The following is a 17,561-nucleotide window of genomic DNA, read 5'->3' as shown; positions in this document are numbered from 1 at the left end:
AGCTATGTTTAAGATGCGTTATCAGAACGTTATCAGTTGTGTTTTTTTATTAAAGTGCTTCCATGACTGGGTTTTAATGTGGGTTTCGGCAGGCAGCTGATTTGCTCTCTAGTACTGCAGACTATCAAGACCTACTATTACCCATGTATGAGAATATTGCTAAGAATACCTCTGGTATAAACCTATGATGTCTTTATGATTAATTAGGTACAACCAAGGATCTGAAGAAAGCAAGTAAAAACTGAATTATGACCTCCTTTAGTCATGATTAACAGTAGTGGTAGAAGTAGTGTTGTCTTACTCCCAAACTAGAAAGACAACACCACTACTAGTAATATCTGGGTTGGATTAAAGAGTCGATTAAAATTTCCGCACAGATGATGCGTTAAATAATGTTGTAACTGGACAAACAGACTGTGACAGCACCCATGGGTTTTCTAAGGAGCGGTTTTAAAGCTCAAATGTAGAAGCTCTGGTCAGTGCCATCTTGGCGGGAGCAGACTCCAGCCCAAAACCCGGTTATTCCATTAATGGGCAAATAAGTCAATCAAATGGAGCCTGGCTTTTGTTGAAACATGCAAAGTTACTTCAATTACCACATGCTAGCTATTTCAAGTTTAGCCTTAAGCTTAGCTTTTACTGTTATTTTTTTAGGCCAATGTTACTTTCCATCGTCCACCTCACACCTGTCATCCCATGTCAACTCCTACATGTCTTTTTGTAAGTTAAACTACAATGATTCCAGTTAGCTGGTTAGCTAAAATGATGCATAGGAGCCAGCTAGAGTTGACAACAGTCCTGCAGCTGTCACTCAAATTGGCCACACCCTAACCCTAATTTTTACGGCTTAATACAAGGTTAACTGAAGAGTTACATAAATATTTACTACTATAGATGTCATAAATAGAAATATCTAGCTATTGAGATCAAAACCGTTTTATGTAACATGCTGTAAACATATCAATGCCTGTTTCTTAAGCAGTTTATTTTACATGCTTTTAGTACACTATGTATTTGTGCACTATGAATTATTGGTTGGTGTTCAAAAAATATTAAAAAGTACGTTTTAGGCACTCTTTACCAATTTGTTGCAGCCTACCCTTTGTAAGAAATGGGGGGAAACAACCAGGGGTGCGTGGGTTATATTTCTGATACACAGGGTGAGAACACTGCTAGTTCCACAACTGAGAAGCAAAACATTTAAATGGGTTTGGTTTTCAACTGGGTGCTTTGGCTAATATGGTTGACACTGTGGTGCAATAACAACAGGTGATGTGATCCAACTCAAAGCCAGTGTTAAAATCTCAAGAAAACAGAAATGGTAATCAACTGGCAGAAGGCTTCAAACAATTGACATGATATAATATAATATATTTATCATTAACTGCATTGGAGCCTTTGATGACATTCAATTTATTATGCTAAGCTAAAAATGTAAAGCCGCTACTGCAGTAATGTAATTAAGACCGCATTTGGGTTTAAACACTGTATAATGTACAGGTAAAGCAATAACATTTATTGCTTTTCATTTTTGTTTTTATTTTGTTTACCTAGATTTTGGTATCATTCATTTATAAAATAAATGTGAGGATTGGACCCTTATGTGTTCTTATGATGTCGTAGCCCATCTGCCTCATGGTGACTAGAATACATGAAGTGGTTCCCTGTGGTTGCAAAGAAAAGTTATTTAAGTGACTTTGCTTTTTTCCCCCCTCCAAACTCCTATGGCCATTCTCCTCTGACTACACTCACTGAATGTATTTAAATGAATCTCAATCTGAGATTGACCACAAGTCAGTCAGTTATACATTTCATAGACAGAGAAACGTGTTATGCTAAGTAAACTGCACTCCTGCACAGGATATACGTCCTCCATGCTCTGGACTGGGTGGCTAAAGAAAGTGCTCTTTTCTTTCCCTTTCAAGTCAACACCTCACCAGCAATATTGTTCAATATTTAAATATGTCCGGCTGATTTGCATGTCTCTAGCTTTTCATTTCCCCCCAGAGTAGGAATGTGTATGTCTCCACCCCCCAGTTTCCACAATCAGGAATCAGTGAATTCTGGCACCAAGTCAAAAGGGTTTTGCATGTTGTGACTATTTTTATATAGCTTGAAACTACACAAGTGGTTAAAGGAGATGATATTTACTCTTTATGACTTTTGAGCACTTCATATATACTTCTGGATGAAACAGGGACATTCCTGAAGCTATACAAAGGCATATCTGCCTTAATGTGTCTATAAGCCCATAAAAAACCTTGAGTAACACTTTCACATCCAGCCTTTCTCTAAACTTCCTCTCAGCATCCTCAGGGTGATGCCTCTCTTTTGAAAAGCAGAGTTTTGAGATTTCTCATGACTTCTGCTGACCAGTCATTGTAAAGATAATAATGCTTCAGGTGGTGTGGCTTCATTCTTTGTCTGCCTGTTGAAACACTTATTTGCATACTAAAAGAGCAGAGCAGCTTTCCTCCTCCCTCAGCGGGTAAGAAAAGGGGAAAATTGAGCAATGAGCAGATATGGGGGATGGAAGGAAAAGGACCTGTGTCAACCAACAGACTGACAACCAAGCCCAGGATAAGCCTTCAACCTCTTAAGATCAGAGATATTGCTAGGGACAACTTCTACATTCTGATAATTCTAAAGGGAAAATCCAGTTAGTTTATTTGGGGAAAATAATGTCGTCAAATAAGGAAGAGAGTTCAGTGAAGTGAAACACCAATGATAAAGCATACTAATGACACAAGCTAGAGGTAGAATTTCAAATAAAATGTTATACTCTACATAAATATCTTTTGTAAGGAAATTTAGTCCATCTTCTTTCAAGCGGTGATTGTTATGCCCAAATAAAGATCTCTGTGCAAAAGAATTACGCTAATAATACTGTCACAACTGGGTTAATGGTTTTCCTTTGGCAAATAAACCATCTGAATTAAAGTCACAATAAACATTATTAAAGTAACATTAAGGGTCAACATGCATGTAGGTGACAACCCCAATGGCACACACTTGGGAATGAGATCACAAACATCCTACCAGCTTCTGCAGTCTCTGTAGACTCTGGCTCCTCTCTAGTTGTCAGAATCCTACTTAGACGCCGTGACATGGACAAGAGTATCCCAGAAAAAGGGAGGCCACTCTGTTTCCTCTGTAAAAGCTGGGGTTCCGTTCTAATGCTGGTACCTGGTTCAGAAACCGACCGTAAATATGGTGCTCTTTTGTAGGCTGAGCATGGCAGGTCAGGTGGAATGTGTTCCAGTAGCATGCCTGAGCTGGTGACTCTACTGACATCAGGAAGGTTGGCAGGTAAGGTGTAGCAGCTCCTGTTAGGAAAGATCTGATCTTGGATGAGTACAGGCTGCTTAGACCGCATCCTTTTCTCAAGAGTGTCCAAGGACTCCATGCGGGCAAACCTGGAGCGATGTTTTTGCCAGGGCCTGCTGAGGATGCTCCGTCGATAAGGACTTTCTCCATCAATCAGGCTCCGAGATTGTTTCCTGTTAGGTAACTTGTCAATGGTAGCTCTTCGTTCCAGACTCATTTGAGCAAGTAAGCACACGAGGTAGAGATTTTCTTCTCCTAATATACGAGCAAGACAACAAAGTCGCTGATTCAAGAGTTCTTCAAATTAAAAAGGTTCTTTATCTCCTTTGTTTCAATCAATGTTTTCTTCCATTGTACTTTTAAGTCCGAGTGAGCTAGTGTAACTAGTGTGACCCATTTATAGGACAAAATGTTAGAAAAGGACATACGCAATAAAAGGTTAAGACTCCACTTCGTCTAAGAACGCGTCCCCATACACTTCCGCTATCACTTCCTGCTTTGAGCGCTGCTGCTTTGCTTCCTGAGAAGAAATGGGGAAAATACCCACACTGACGCTTGCACATGTGATCCAATCAGACAGCATAACATCACAGCAGTGCCCCTGGTTGAGGTTATGTTAACCTTTCAATGATGAAATTCTGCTGAACTTTAGGTTCAGAACGTTTGGTTAAGAATAGTAGACACCAAGAGTCAAAATGAGTCATTATCTAATAAAAGTCTAAACAAAAACAAACAAACAAAAAAAAAAAACACGGCAGAATAGAATTGACAGATTTAGGTTGTGGTTTATGAATGTTGCCACTTTTTTTTATTACAAAAGGTTTATATTTTAATGATGTAAACTGAAGATTGTGCGATATTCCACATGATTATTGATATGTGATATTCTAATAATGTGTGATGATGTGCATATCTTTTATATACAGTATATCTATACATACATATATATTTTTTAAACATGCGCACACACTCACACACATGTACAGTATATAAATAAAAGTAAAAATGTATAAAAAATGTAAAGAGCTAAATAAATGAGTAGGCAACCAGTCAACATGCTAATCATTTCACTGAGCCACTATTTGCATCTTCGTGCTGTTCATTTCAGACAGGCCTGGCCAACAGCACACTGTGTTTCCTCTTCAAACCTCTTCAGACGCTAAAGGTGGCATCAGGTAGGATTTTTCAGCTGGTAACATGATCACTGAATCTAAATTCAAAGTAAATCTACATGGCAGAGGTCACCTTGGATAAAGAAATTACAAATGAGCACATGAATAGAGCTGGATTAAATTATTAAACGTATAAAATATTTGTAAACAATCTCTTGATTTTTTATGAACACAATACAATAGCAGCTATAATATAATTGACTGGTACATGAGCAACTGATTTCACGTGCATCAGTAATGCTGGCTTATGCCCCAACAATGAGAAAACTTCCTCTGTGCTCAGGTACAATTCCGTCTGTGTTGCATTTATTGTCCAAGTCTCTTTTAAGCTTCGGATACTTGGTATTTACCTATTTACCACATTCATAAAGTCATGATGAATCACAGCTAAACCTGCAGCAATGTCCCTGACTTTTTCCTGCACTCTCCAAGCATAACAATCCTGCTGTATGCTATCGACACTCCACATGCAATACCCATAAGATTTGAAGTGCTTTCATAGAACATAAAAGCATTCATACAATTAAGACAAGAGACTAGTTCACGCAAATATTTAAAGTGTTAGTCTAAAAGCCTAAGTGAGTGAATTAATAATACATGCAAATACATGGAAGGGAATATACAGAAGTGTTTTCGATGCGGTTTGTGAACGTAAACGATACGGTATGTGGTAGGAAAGCTGATTCTTTAGTTAAGTAATCAGAACAATAAACTAATGAGCTGTTATTTAGCATTGTTAGAGCTCCATGAAGGACATGTTAAGCCTACTAAAAAAGACCGTATTTGGTGTTTTATTGTGCAATTATGAAGCAAAATATATAAACGTGGTTCAGAGCCCTTTGCAGGCTGAAACTTTTTAATTTTATTATTCCTGCAACCGGGGCCAATGAAATGACAAAGGTAAGGGAGAAACATAAGAGAACTTTGTAGGGATATAAAACAGGCAAGCTACAACATTGTGACTGATCTCTAGAGGACATGTAATCTACAATCATGTTTCTAGCATTGATAAGAGTTCCACATAGTTGGTTATAAGAAGGGGAAGTGCTAGCTCAGTGGTTAAGGCCTACTGATCTGATTGTCATGAGTTTAAATCCCAGAACTCATAAACTGCCCCTGCTGGCCCGTGAACAATGTTCGGTATAAAGGTTACCTGTAATGTCCCTTTTAGTTTTGCAAATGAATTGTTTACAATTTAATTCTACACCTAAATTTGCTTACTATGCTGACATGCTTATCCAATATTATTTACAAAACAACAACATGAAAGAGGAGCAATTTTACCATCATGTAACTTATTATCTTGGCCAATGGCATCCAAGTACAGTGAAAGCTTGGTTTAAGAATTCGTTCCTACGTCCTGGTCATACACCAATTTAGTTTTTTTCCGTAGGAATACATGTACATAGAATTACCTGTTCTCCGTCACTATAAACTCTATTTTACTTGTAACCTATTTTGTTTATATCACAAAAAATTAAATAAAGTATGAAAAAGCTTTAATTATACAAAAAAAAAAAGTAAATACTAACTGTTCAAGAGAAAGCGAACATTCGTTTTTACATGTACAGTTAACGCACCTGTCTTAGGGAGACTGGCTGGAGGAGAGGAAGATGGGTGGGGTTGAGGTTAGTGTTAGGAAGGAAAATCCCCTTCCATAATAACGCTGGGTCTTTCTTCTTCATGGGTTTTGTCTTTTTTGTTTCTTGGCCTCTGGTTCTGGTTCTCTCGCCTTCTTGGTTTATATGTGGCAGCCAATTTTACCAAAAAAAAAAATCTATCCAGGGACATTTATTTCTTCTGTGCTGCACACGTTCGCAACTGTGCTGCACAAAAAAAAAAAACACCTTTATCGCTCATAAGGTGTAGCACTCTCTCCGCCACAGTTTTGTTTGGGTCATACTTCTCGCCAAAGGCTTGGACATCAATTCACTTTGCACAAAATTATTTTATCATTTGCGCAATCCGCCACCACGGACAGAGGAAAACTGATAAGGCGCAATGCACTCATGCCTTTATTCAGCCGTCAGCGCGGCTTGAGATCGCGGTTTCTGGCTGGTGTTCAGAGGAAGAGTCTTGTGAACGGAGAAAATTTTTTGGTGCAACTTATTTTGGTCGAAAACCGATTTGTTCGTATTCTGGGGCATTCGTTAAACGAGGTTAGACTGTATGTCCAAATGATTATGTTCAACATTTCCAAAAAGCAACCAGAGAAGCATAAGTAAGATCCAGGAGAGCCATATACACCACTTGCCATAAAACAGCACAGCAAGTTATTCTGTCTTGAGAGAACTCTGAATGGAAGCAGCTGTTATGTGCAAACATAGGACCTCCAGCAAGGAACACACAGAGCTATTTCCTTACTACTGTTTCCTGTTTACATGCCCTTTAGACCTCTTAAAGGCACGGACACAAATCTTGCACATGGGTTGTAAAGTTCTGGAAGAAACACAGATGCAACTGGTTGATTTTTTTTTTTACATCATTAACCCCACGAAAACATTTAACTATAGCTTATATTGCTTTTTTTCCTTAAAAGAGGTAACTGCAGGTGTTTTAATCAAAAATGAACACTTTCTCATTCAACAACATGATTGCCAAAGGCTTGAATTCCTGTCACATTCAGCATTTCCGACGCTTCATGAGCCCCCAGGAGGAGCTATGTCTGGACTGTAGCAATTAACACCTTGTTACAGCTGCAGTATGAACCAGGTGCTCAGAAACTGGGTGTGAAAGCGGTCATTAAACACCAGCACCCTCTTGAGCCCTGCTGAAGGACTAAAATAGTCCCAGCTTTAGTGCTCAGGGACACAAAGGACATCATCTACTCACAGGGTCTGAAGCATGACTGGCTAAAGGTCACATTACATTTTAGCATTTCAGTATGATTAATCTGGAAAGCAAACAAGGCTGGGGAAATAGCCTCATTCACAAACTTCGTGACTCTGTACTAAACAATATACCAAAAGGACACACCACACCTGCTTAAACAATCATTCTACAATACATAACCAAACAGTAGGTCATCACGCAGTGCCACCATTTATTGTGACAGTAGAGTGGAATCTTTCACATAATTTAGATTCTGAAGCTCATAATGTGATTATTTCAGTTGCCGATTTCATAGTGAACTGTCCGGCAAAAAACTGCTGAAAACACACTGCTGAGTCTTGCAATATGCCCTGTGCTATCAGGGAAGAAAAACTCTATTTACGATAACCTGGTCACATTCAGTACATTCAGGTCATCAGCTGACTTCTTTTTATTGTGGCTTAACATTGTTTGACCTGACCAACTGAAGCAACCCCTATCATAATGCTGCTTCCAGAGGCTTGTACAGTGCCACCATGTATGATTCGGAGCATCGCTTCAGGTGATTCCCTTTTTAACCGACACCCCAGACACTAAGTCTGGATCACATGACTTTTTTTCTATTGTTCCAAAAAAGACTCTTTATGCTCCCTAGCAAATTAAGGCCTGATAAGTCTCACTAACAAGTGGTTTTCTTATGGCCACACAGCTGTTTAGTCCCAACCTAGTTGAAGATTCTTAACCCAGTTCCAGCAATTTCAAATCTCCTTAGCCATTTCCTTAGCTTGATTCAGCCCAATAATTTAACCCTTTTGAAACCCTTTTTGGGCCAGATAGTTTATATAAAAAAAATAATTAAATGTCAAAGATTCAACAAAAGATGTACTTATTTCCTCACATTTATTTCTTTATGACATGTTTATAATAGGAGTTATATTTACCCCTAGTAAAAGACTCACACTTGAACATCAACTGTAATGGAAGTTTGACAGCTCTAGTCTATAGTGATCTATAGTGCTTCAGAAATATTTGGTATAGCAGTCATTATAAAAAAAGCATGTTGTTTCCTCAATGTGCCATTATACTTCTGATGTAGAAGGACACTGAAAATGAAAATGACACATTGACTAAGTTCACTGTGCCTGCTTTCAGGTGGGCTATGGTCTGTGCAGAAAGCCAAGAGGGGTAAGGGCATAGAGACAGCACCTTACCATTACCTAGCCCCATGAGTAAATCAGTGTGTGTGTGTGTGTGTGTGTGTGTGTGTGTGTGTGTGTGAGTGAGTGAGAAATAGAGAGAGAGAGAGAGAGAGAGAGAGAGTGAAAGAGGCCCTCTCTTTCACTCTCTCTCTCTCTCTCTCTCTCTCTATTAAATAGTAAGGAAGGAGAGAGAACAAATTAGAAGAAGAGGATGAGGTAGCATGAGAGAGAGCTAGAACACACGATTAGTTAACGATTGCATTTAAATGAGTAAAAGCAATGCTAAGGCTGCCCAATCCAGCACTAACAGAATTCAATTTTCAGACAGTATTGGTTCCAGCTGGGAGATAAATCCCTCTTAGCTCAAGCTCTGACAAAGTGCAAGTTGTAAACGGCTCCTCACTATAAACAGGTCCAGGAAGTCAGATAAAAAAAAAACCTAAAGACTGCATTAGGAGGATAAAATTCACATTGGCCAAATTAGCATTAGAGGGAAATCTTCTGCTTCTAATCTGGTAAAGGAATTCAACTCTTAGGTGAGATGATCTAAACCCACAGACACTCACCAAGATGACCAGTTACCAATCATACAGCTGTAAAAGGAACAGTAGTAGTGATCACTCAAACATGAACAATTGGCACCATGTGTTTTTCCCATTACCAAGAGCAAACCTCATCCCCAGAATAGGTGGGAGTGTATTTTTAAACTCATGAGATTAAAACTCTTGTCTCTAAGCTCAACCAAGGGAAATCCTGCTACCCGCCCCCCCAAAAACCCACCACTGGAGAGGCCATCAGTTCTACACTGGGACAAAGGAAGGGACTCAGTGAACTTTCCTTCCACAACCAGGCCAAAGTAAACAGGTTTAATACAAAATAGTTGCTTAAACAGAGTCACAGATCCAACAATTTCTAATGAAGAGAAACTCGATGGAGGTTAAAAGAGCACTAGAGCATATTAAAATAATGTTATCTGTAATGTAGACAGACATTCTGAGGGGATCTGAAGGAAGGGCCTTCATTTTTCCTGGAAGCGGCTGATGAGCCTTTGTGTGTTTTACTGCCTGTCCGGTCATGACGTCAGAATGGGATAGGAAACGGATGTGCAGGATGCGAGAGAAAGAGAGAGAGAGAGAGAGAGAGAGAGAGCACTTTCCTGCAGAGCTGTTCTAAATCTGTTAAATTCACACCCCTGATAATAGACAAGGGGGCACCAGAAGTCCAGTGAGATGTGACCTTCACTTCACCACAACATTGAGACCTTTCCTGTTTGAGCACATGACGTGGCTCTCGCAATTAAAAAAAAATAAATAGTGGAATAATTTCACAAGGCGCTACCTGGTGAAACACTGTACACACAGCCTCTAGACAGCTTGTCTTTTCCTTCTTTCCTGTCTGTTTACACAAAGGCGCCACATTAGTACAGCACACCGTGCTGGTCCCAGTCATCATTTCTAAAAAAGCTATTTCTCAATGCACCTACAACTAATCAAAATGAAGGCACTGTAAAGAAAACAATCAATTGAACCAACACAGCACTCACTGCTGATGTCCTCTGTACAATGCATGGACAAGCAGAGACAAGCCACGTTCATACACGGAGACAACAAACACACAATGACATGCACACATACACTGATCCAGGAGTAGAATTGTCTTAATCTTTTCAACTTGTTGCAATTTGGCAGCAATCCTCATCTCCAAGTGCCATCATATGCAATATTTGCAACATGATAATGTGCACCCAAGTGCCACCCTTGACCAAATGCCCATGCAGTCTGACCTTACAGAAAAGCCAATGTAGTACAAATTGCTGGAAAAAAAAAGAAAAGCCATTGCAGCCCCTGATAGAAAGACACGAGAACACCCAGTGCACCATAGCCTGCTGCACACGGGTCCCAGTGGGTAAAGAGCCCAAGACTGCCGACCCAGGCTCCAAACTGCCAATGCAAATGAACATCCACGGGAAACACAGGGCAAACAAGTCCGATCCACAGAGGCCCCACCCTTCATCAAACAGCACCCGCTGCCAACCTCCTAGTACCAGACACCACAGCATATCCCTTAGAACCACACCACGAAGAACAGAGCTGCCCCTGTGGCACAGGGGGAAATTACATAATATTAGGTTTAAATGTTTTGCATTGAAATGTTATGGCTGCACAGTATACAGGATTTGCTAATAGACTGCCTATTGTACTAATATATAAAAAAAACAGACAATCTGGCCTTGATGCTTTTTTAATATGTAAAATAAAATCATTAATGCAGAAAATCAGGGATAAAAAAAAAAAAATCTATAAAATTTGGCATTTACAGTTTAAAGATTCAGTAGAAGTTTTAACATCAACTGCTTAGAGTTACACGCCAACACCGTACTGCCGAAATGAACGCCACAGAGCTTAACTGAAAAACAATGAGCCAGGAATCTGAAGCTGACACAGAGCCCAGGTCTGTGTTTGAACGCTCAGATGGTGGCACACCCGAGTGTGCAGTCTTTCCAATAATGATCTGAGGTACTGGTCCTGCCTCGATAACTCTGAGCCTAAGCCTCAGATTTAAGATTTTTTTCCCCTCCTTCATCAGTTTAATGTGCCAGTCTCCCCTTTTATAGAGATTGGCATAAGTAAAAAACCCTGCCAATTAGAAAGTAGGCTACAGGTTTCATCATTATAAGAACACGTGTTAATGGTATTGGAAAAATCCAGCAATTTAAAGTCATGAATCTGACACAGACCTAAAAAGAAAAAAGAAAAATCTTAGGACCTCCCATCGCCCCACCAAAAAAAGCTGTATTGTTCCACTGAGATTTAGGGATGGCCAATTAAGCTGATTAATCTAGCATTATTCAAACAGTTAAGCACTGATCTTTTTGGGCTTGTGGCTTGCTTGTTAGAAAACACATAGGAAGCATGCAGTGTGCTAGCCTGTTGGTTAAATAAGCTACTCAAACAGAAGCATGATGTTTGCTCTGAGACCTGTTCTATTAGAAGTTAACATCCAGGTGACAAAGACAGCAGCAGTGGTGGCCTAAAGAGCTGCTGCATGTCTGTGGTCATTGTATTTATAGGTAAAATTACATTTTACAGAGATTTTAATATAACTCTTAATATGAAACCTTAAAGGTGGACATGTTTTTGATTAAACTGGAATTGAAATGCGAAAAGGAGATGATTTCTTGTAAAGCCAGGTAATGGTTCCACTGTTTTGGAGCCTACAATGCTGCTTTTGCAATGCAATAAGTGTAGACACATCATGTCACTTATGGACAAATGCATGTTTTTCCACTGCAGAAGACTTTCCTGTTAACAGAACGCACAGGCCTCGAGTCTGGTTGATAAACTGCATACACTGTTCATTACACAAACATTTTTTATTATAAAAAGTAATCTAACCTACATCCCACCACATGATGTTAAAAACAAAGACATGTTTGAGACTGGGCTTGAGGGAGGAAACAGGTCTAAACTTGGTCTAAGCCATGTGAAGTTCTTGTGACCTCAACAAGGCAAACTTAAGACAATTAACTTGGTGCTTGAGGCCTTTTCCCCATAAGCCTCTAACGTACATCAGCTGATTTTAAATCCTCCAAGACCAAGATAAATAAAAGCCTCGAGTTCCCTTGATAAACTAAACTCAGTACCAAGTGGTGCAGAGAGAACAGATAATCGGTAGGAATAACTGTCCCTGATAATTCTGTGGTCACTTGTACAAAACAAAGACATACTTGACACACCCTTTTCTTCGTTCATCCTTAGTAACTGCCTAATGTTTTATCCTGTTTAGAGTCGTGATGGATTGATTGTCAATCCCAAACATATTTACACACTCATTTATAGTCAATCTACAGCTAATTAAGTGTAGTCACTCTACCTACAGCCACGCCACATTAACCCTTAAGAAGCTTTGGGGGAATAATGTTTCATTCAGTAACATGGAATGCAAAATTTTATGAAAGATGTTTTTTTTTAATGTTCTCATGTTTTGAAAAAAAGGACATTATTTTGTAAACATGATCTCTATTCTCCTATAAAAAAATGACCATTTAAACAGAATTTGCTACAGAATCCTTACAACATTAATAATAAGTATTTTATGAAAAATCAACAAAATTCTAGCAACAGCAAAAACTAGAGATTCAAGTTAATATAAACAAAATAAATCCCAAGCATAATAAAGACATTCTCCTTGAAATGTTCATAAGACCTCACGCAAGTCATATTAAGATGATGTGCCAAGGGGTTGGCAAAGCTTTTGCCAAGTGAGGAAGGAAACATACAAAAGAGTCAAAGGAGAACAAGAGTTGCAGACGAGCCTTATTGAGTTATTTCAGCTTTGGAATGCAGTGACGATCCCATTGGTGCCTGCCCACTGAGGTCATTCACAGAATGGGCTGCTTACATCATAGCCCTCAATCCTGGATTATGACACTCCCATTGAACTGAAGGGCTGATGGGGTTTAAGAGTGGAGGGAGGGATGATGGGGAAAAGGTGGTGGTGAAGCAAGGACACACATCTTTAGAGACGGTAAGGGCAGGAGTTTTACACAATCACGCTATTCACAGTTGTACTGAAACAGACATTCCTCCCCCAACTACTCCTCTGTAAGACAAACACATTTAAGCAATAATGTTGTAAATAAAGAGCTCCTGTAGCTTTGGACAGAGAGGCAGTCACCTTCACCCACTAGAGGATCACTGGCCCTTGCTTTTAACACAACCAGCAGTGTGAATGTGCCAAGAAATAGAAAACCCCCTAAATTGAACAGCACAGTTTGATTTTAGGTCCGACCACCGTTTGCTTTCCATTGATAAATCATGTACACAAAATTTCCACGTCTGCATGTGGGGGCAGGAGGGGGCATTTTATCACAGCTCTCTATTGGCAATCAGCTGCCCACAGAAACATTACCTGTGCCACAAAGCACTAGCCCATGCTAGTTTACTAGTGAGATGCAGACTTGTTTACGTGAGATAAACACAGAATCCTACAAAGGATCATGGTATCTATTCAAATGAAGTCATTCTCTTAGCTTCGCATGAACAGAAAACAGGACTATAAATAAAAATGGACATTCTGCGACATTCACATCTACCCCGGGAACAATATGCTGTTGATAATTATCTGTCATTCATTTATCTCCCTTTATGAACATTCTTTGTAATAGAACACAACTTTTTTATTGGTCATCTCAACGAGTGGAATTCATAGACAGACTAAAGCTAAACAAGGAAGAGGTTGTAATCACTGGTATGATCTATCTGTGACTCAGCTTGGTCTCAGTGCTACACAGGTTTCAATTAACACTGGTAGAATTACAAAAGTGATAAGACCAGTGTAATAACACAACAATAAATCTGAAAAGACGTGTCATTAAAGAAAATTATTATTAACTATTAATTATTATTATTATTCCCTTATTAACAAAGAAAATCCTCAAGAGGAAAAAAAAAAACTTTTTTGACACAACGTTAAAAGGTTTCTAAAACCTAATCAGAACATTAACACAATTATTTTCCTAATAACCCTGCCTGTCTCCTTTAATCCAGTATGTAGGTTTAGAAGATTAAACAAATGCACTGAAGTGGTAGAGCATGCAAGGCTGGACACATCCAGTCTTCTTTATTTTACCTTTGACAAGAGAAATTTTAAGGTGCAAATGAATTACTGAATGAATGAATTAATGAAGGATAACTCATATCTGGCAATAAACAGGAGGACTCATTGAGATTCTTCTGATGGATTAATAATATTGTGCAACAAATGCTTGCAAACAGCAGACTTGTTTAGTTTGAGGACGTCGGTATTGGATGAGCTGCTTTCAGCTGGTTTCCGGGGTTCTAATAAGGAAAATGAAATTGATGCACATCGTAGTTGCACCATGATTATCCAATACAATGACAGGTTAAATCACACTGATTAACAGGTCCATAATCTCTGTATCACTTCAATTAGATTTGAAAGAATAATCTCCAGACTTGAATGCTTTGGAACTCCAGGACTTTCTTACGACACTGTCACTCTTAAGCACAATACACACATTACAGACTGGCCAATCACTCCAACAGCACATGATACAGACACTACAGAATAATTCCCAGACACACAGAGTTACAGTGAAGCCATCGGTCATTCTTCATGCTTCAAACTTTAAACTGTGGATTTGGGTTTTCGGATATGTTAGGTAGAACAAAAGTTATTATTGTTTTTATAACGTGTAAATCATTCTCACATAAAACTCTGCTTCAAGAAAAGGATCCTATAAAACAGACTTAACTAACAGAATTGTAAAGATTATGAACATATTCTGAGCAATATGTACTCATCATCCAATTCAATCTTCACGCTGAAGGTTGGAGGCATTGAGTCGCCATTGTACCTGGTTTAGTGCTGCTGTTTTGCATTGTTCATATGACAAGTCATCCCAGCTCAAAGCGTTATCAAGTCATTGTCTCCTAGGTCTTCCTCTTCCTCTTTTTCCTTGAATTTTTTCCTTCTGGTAGTACTATTTGGAAGTGTCTTGATAAAGTTTTTCCATTTTGCAATATTTAGCACAATTGATCTTTTCTATTGTGATATCAGTAGTACTGTAAGTTTTTTATTTTCCCTTTCTTTTTTTTCTGTGAAATTTTTGGATGCTTTTAATGCCCCACATTTCAAAGACATCAATTTGGTCAATAAGGTTTTTACTTAATGTCTATATTTCACCTCCATAAAATAGTAGATATGACATGACAGTCAAAAATTCTAAATATGTTTTGGTAAAAGAATGTTAATGTTGTAATGTTAACAAATTTCATGTTAACCCTTAAAACCCAAACTTCACAAATACGTGCCATACCATAACAACACAGCATAGTCAATGACGCTAAAATAATTATACCATTTTACATATATTATTTATATATTATTTTTCATTTTTACTTACCAGTGGTAACGGGAGGCTTTAAACTTGAAACTGTGTACAGTATTTGGGTTTTCGGATATGTCAGGTAGAACAAAAGTTATCATTATTTTTATAACGTGTAAATTTGGCCATTACCGAAATTCTAAAATGTTGAACTCACAGAATCAGCATTCGGTCATAGAAACAGCCATTTTTAATATATCTAATATATGAATATACTTTTTTGCTCGGTTGGGTAGTTGTTTATATGGCCTAGGTGGTGCTGAAAAAAGGATCTGTCACTCTGTACTGCACAATCCTGAGCCCTATATATGTTTATTAAAAAAAACAACGGCAAAACAAACAATAAATAAAATTCAGGCACCTTTTGCAATTCCTATTCTTCTAGTTACTCCTTAGCCACATGCACTATCCACTGTAACTAGATATGTGAATTCTGTGACTTGCTCTGTGTTCTTCATTTACTTTTTATATTCATGGTGTAAAGTTATATTTCTTGTTTTGAAATGCGCATGACTTTTTTTCTACATTCATTTTCATTCCAAAAGTTAATGTTAAATATGAAGAAGAACAAAAACAGTACAGAGGTGTGTGTGTGTGTGTGTGTGTGTGTGTGTTCACAGTGAGGACAGGTTTTAACGCTATAACATGTTGCTTTGTTGACTCCTGTGTTCACAGAGGTGCTGCTAGCCGGCTAACTTAGCATTTATATCAGTGTCATGATTATTAAGATAAACATTTTTGTTGCTGTAATCATTTCCAGCTCTTCAAGGCAGGAGGCTTGTCCTGGACCCCGGCTTTAGGAGACATGAGGTGTAGATCAGAAGGTTGTTAGGAAACACACCGGTATAAAACTTACCGTACACACGCATCCATCCCTGCTGCTGGCAGAACGAGTCCATTAGAATGCCGTCGAGCACCGGGTCTACAGAGAGAGAGCCGCCCTGCACCGAGTCCACGTCTCCGCTCATCGAGTCGGTCTCCATGCCGGGTACACCCCGCGGTATACTCACTCTCGGTGGCGCACACTCCGGCCCCGGACAGCTTGCGGTTAATATCCCTTTCCACGGCAAGGAACCGACGCCGACTGAACCACCGTCAGCCCCGGGCGGTGTTTACTGACCATGGAGAAGTACTGTAGCTAGCAGTTAGCTAGTCTCTCTCTCTCTCTCTCTCTCTCTGTCTGTGTGTGAGACCATCCGGATCAAATAGCAGTAAGGATATGTTTCATCAAAAAGGGCGGTTTTGTTGATATATGGAATGAACACACGCCAGGCCAGGAGGCAGTGTGTCACCGAGTCACAACGCGAGTTAGAGCTCTCCCATGTCCTCAGTGTAGTTCTGAGAGTAACAGGAGAGAGAGAGAGAGAGAGAGGAAGGGAGACGCGCGCGCGCGCTTTGTCCAGTCCGCGGTCAGAGAGACTACACTCGGAGCTGATACTGAACAAAACTAACATTCACTCATTTCATCTGAAAATAAATAACGTGCCCACGTCTCAGGTTTACTCTAACAGCGTCCCCTGGATTTACAACTGAAGTTTTGTGTTTCTCCTGCCGAAGTTTTTCCGCTCGGTGATGATCCTGAAGCTCTCCTGCTGCTGCTCTTCATTAATCCGCGCTTCCCTCAGCAGCTCTGATGGGCTCGGCTCCGTCTCTGCTCCCCGCGCCTGCGTGGTCGCTCTGAAATGACTTGTGCTTATTCACACGCGCGACTCTGAGCTCAGACCTTACGGCTCTTCTCCAGTTTAAAAAGCCCCTTCGATCACATGGCTTTGGGATTCAGGGATGATTAGAGGATATCCGAAACAGTCGATGTCCGAACACGGACATGTTTCAGGGCAGTGGACAGCGTTTTCTCAATTAAACCCTTCTTCATACTCGTGTCACATAAAAACATTGCAATTTACTAATTCGTGAGGCAAATTTGATTATTTTTAGATTTACACTGATAAAAACACACAGCTGTGAGTTATTGAGCTCCTGAGACACCTGCTGGTTAACATCGATATACAGTATAAACTCTACAGGTAGACTTCTGGTAGTAGCCATAGGCGTAGGTTGAGGGGAGGCGGCCCCTGGCGGCTACAATATGTCACTACATTCAGTCTAAAATAATTCAATTTATGTTTCCGGTATATTACACGA

At 39.4% G+C, this 17,561-nt stretch overlaps 1 protein-coding gene across 4 annotated transcripts in view; it reads right to left on the bottom strand.

Annotated features, from left to right (window-relative positions):
* Positions 1-17,135, bottom strand: part of rasal2 (RAS protein activator like 2) — a 75,930-nt gene extending 58,795 nt beyond the window's left edge. For 3 of the 4 annotated variants that reach the window (XM_053498548.1, XM_053498631.1, XM_053498725.1), the window contains exon 1: positions 3,040-3,800. In XM_053498548.1, the coding sequence (XP_053354523.1) occupies positions 3,040-3,544 (505 nt within the window). In that variant the 5' untranslated portion in view covers positions 3,545-3,800. Of the gene's footprint in view, positions 1-3,039; positions 3,801-16,275 lie in introns of those variants that run through there. The other variant, XM_053498812.1, reaches the window with a different exon arrangement.
* Between the last annotated feature and the right edge of the window lie 426 nt (positions 17,136-17,561).

The sequence above is a fragment of the Clarias gariepinus genome, chromosome 1 (genome assembly GCF_024256425.1).
Source record: "Clarias gariepinus isolate MV-2021 ecotype Netherlands chromosome 1, CGAR_prim_01v2, whole genome shotgun sequence".
Taxonomy (NCBI): Eukaryota; Metazoa; Chordata; class Actinopteri; order Siluriformes; family Clariidae; genus Clarias; species Clarias gariepinus.
This window is presented reverse-complemented; position numbering and strand designations above follow the sequence as displayed.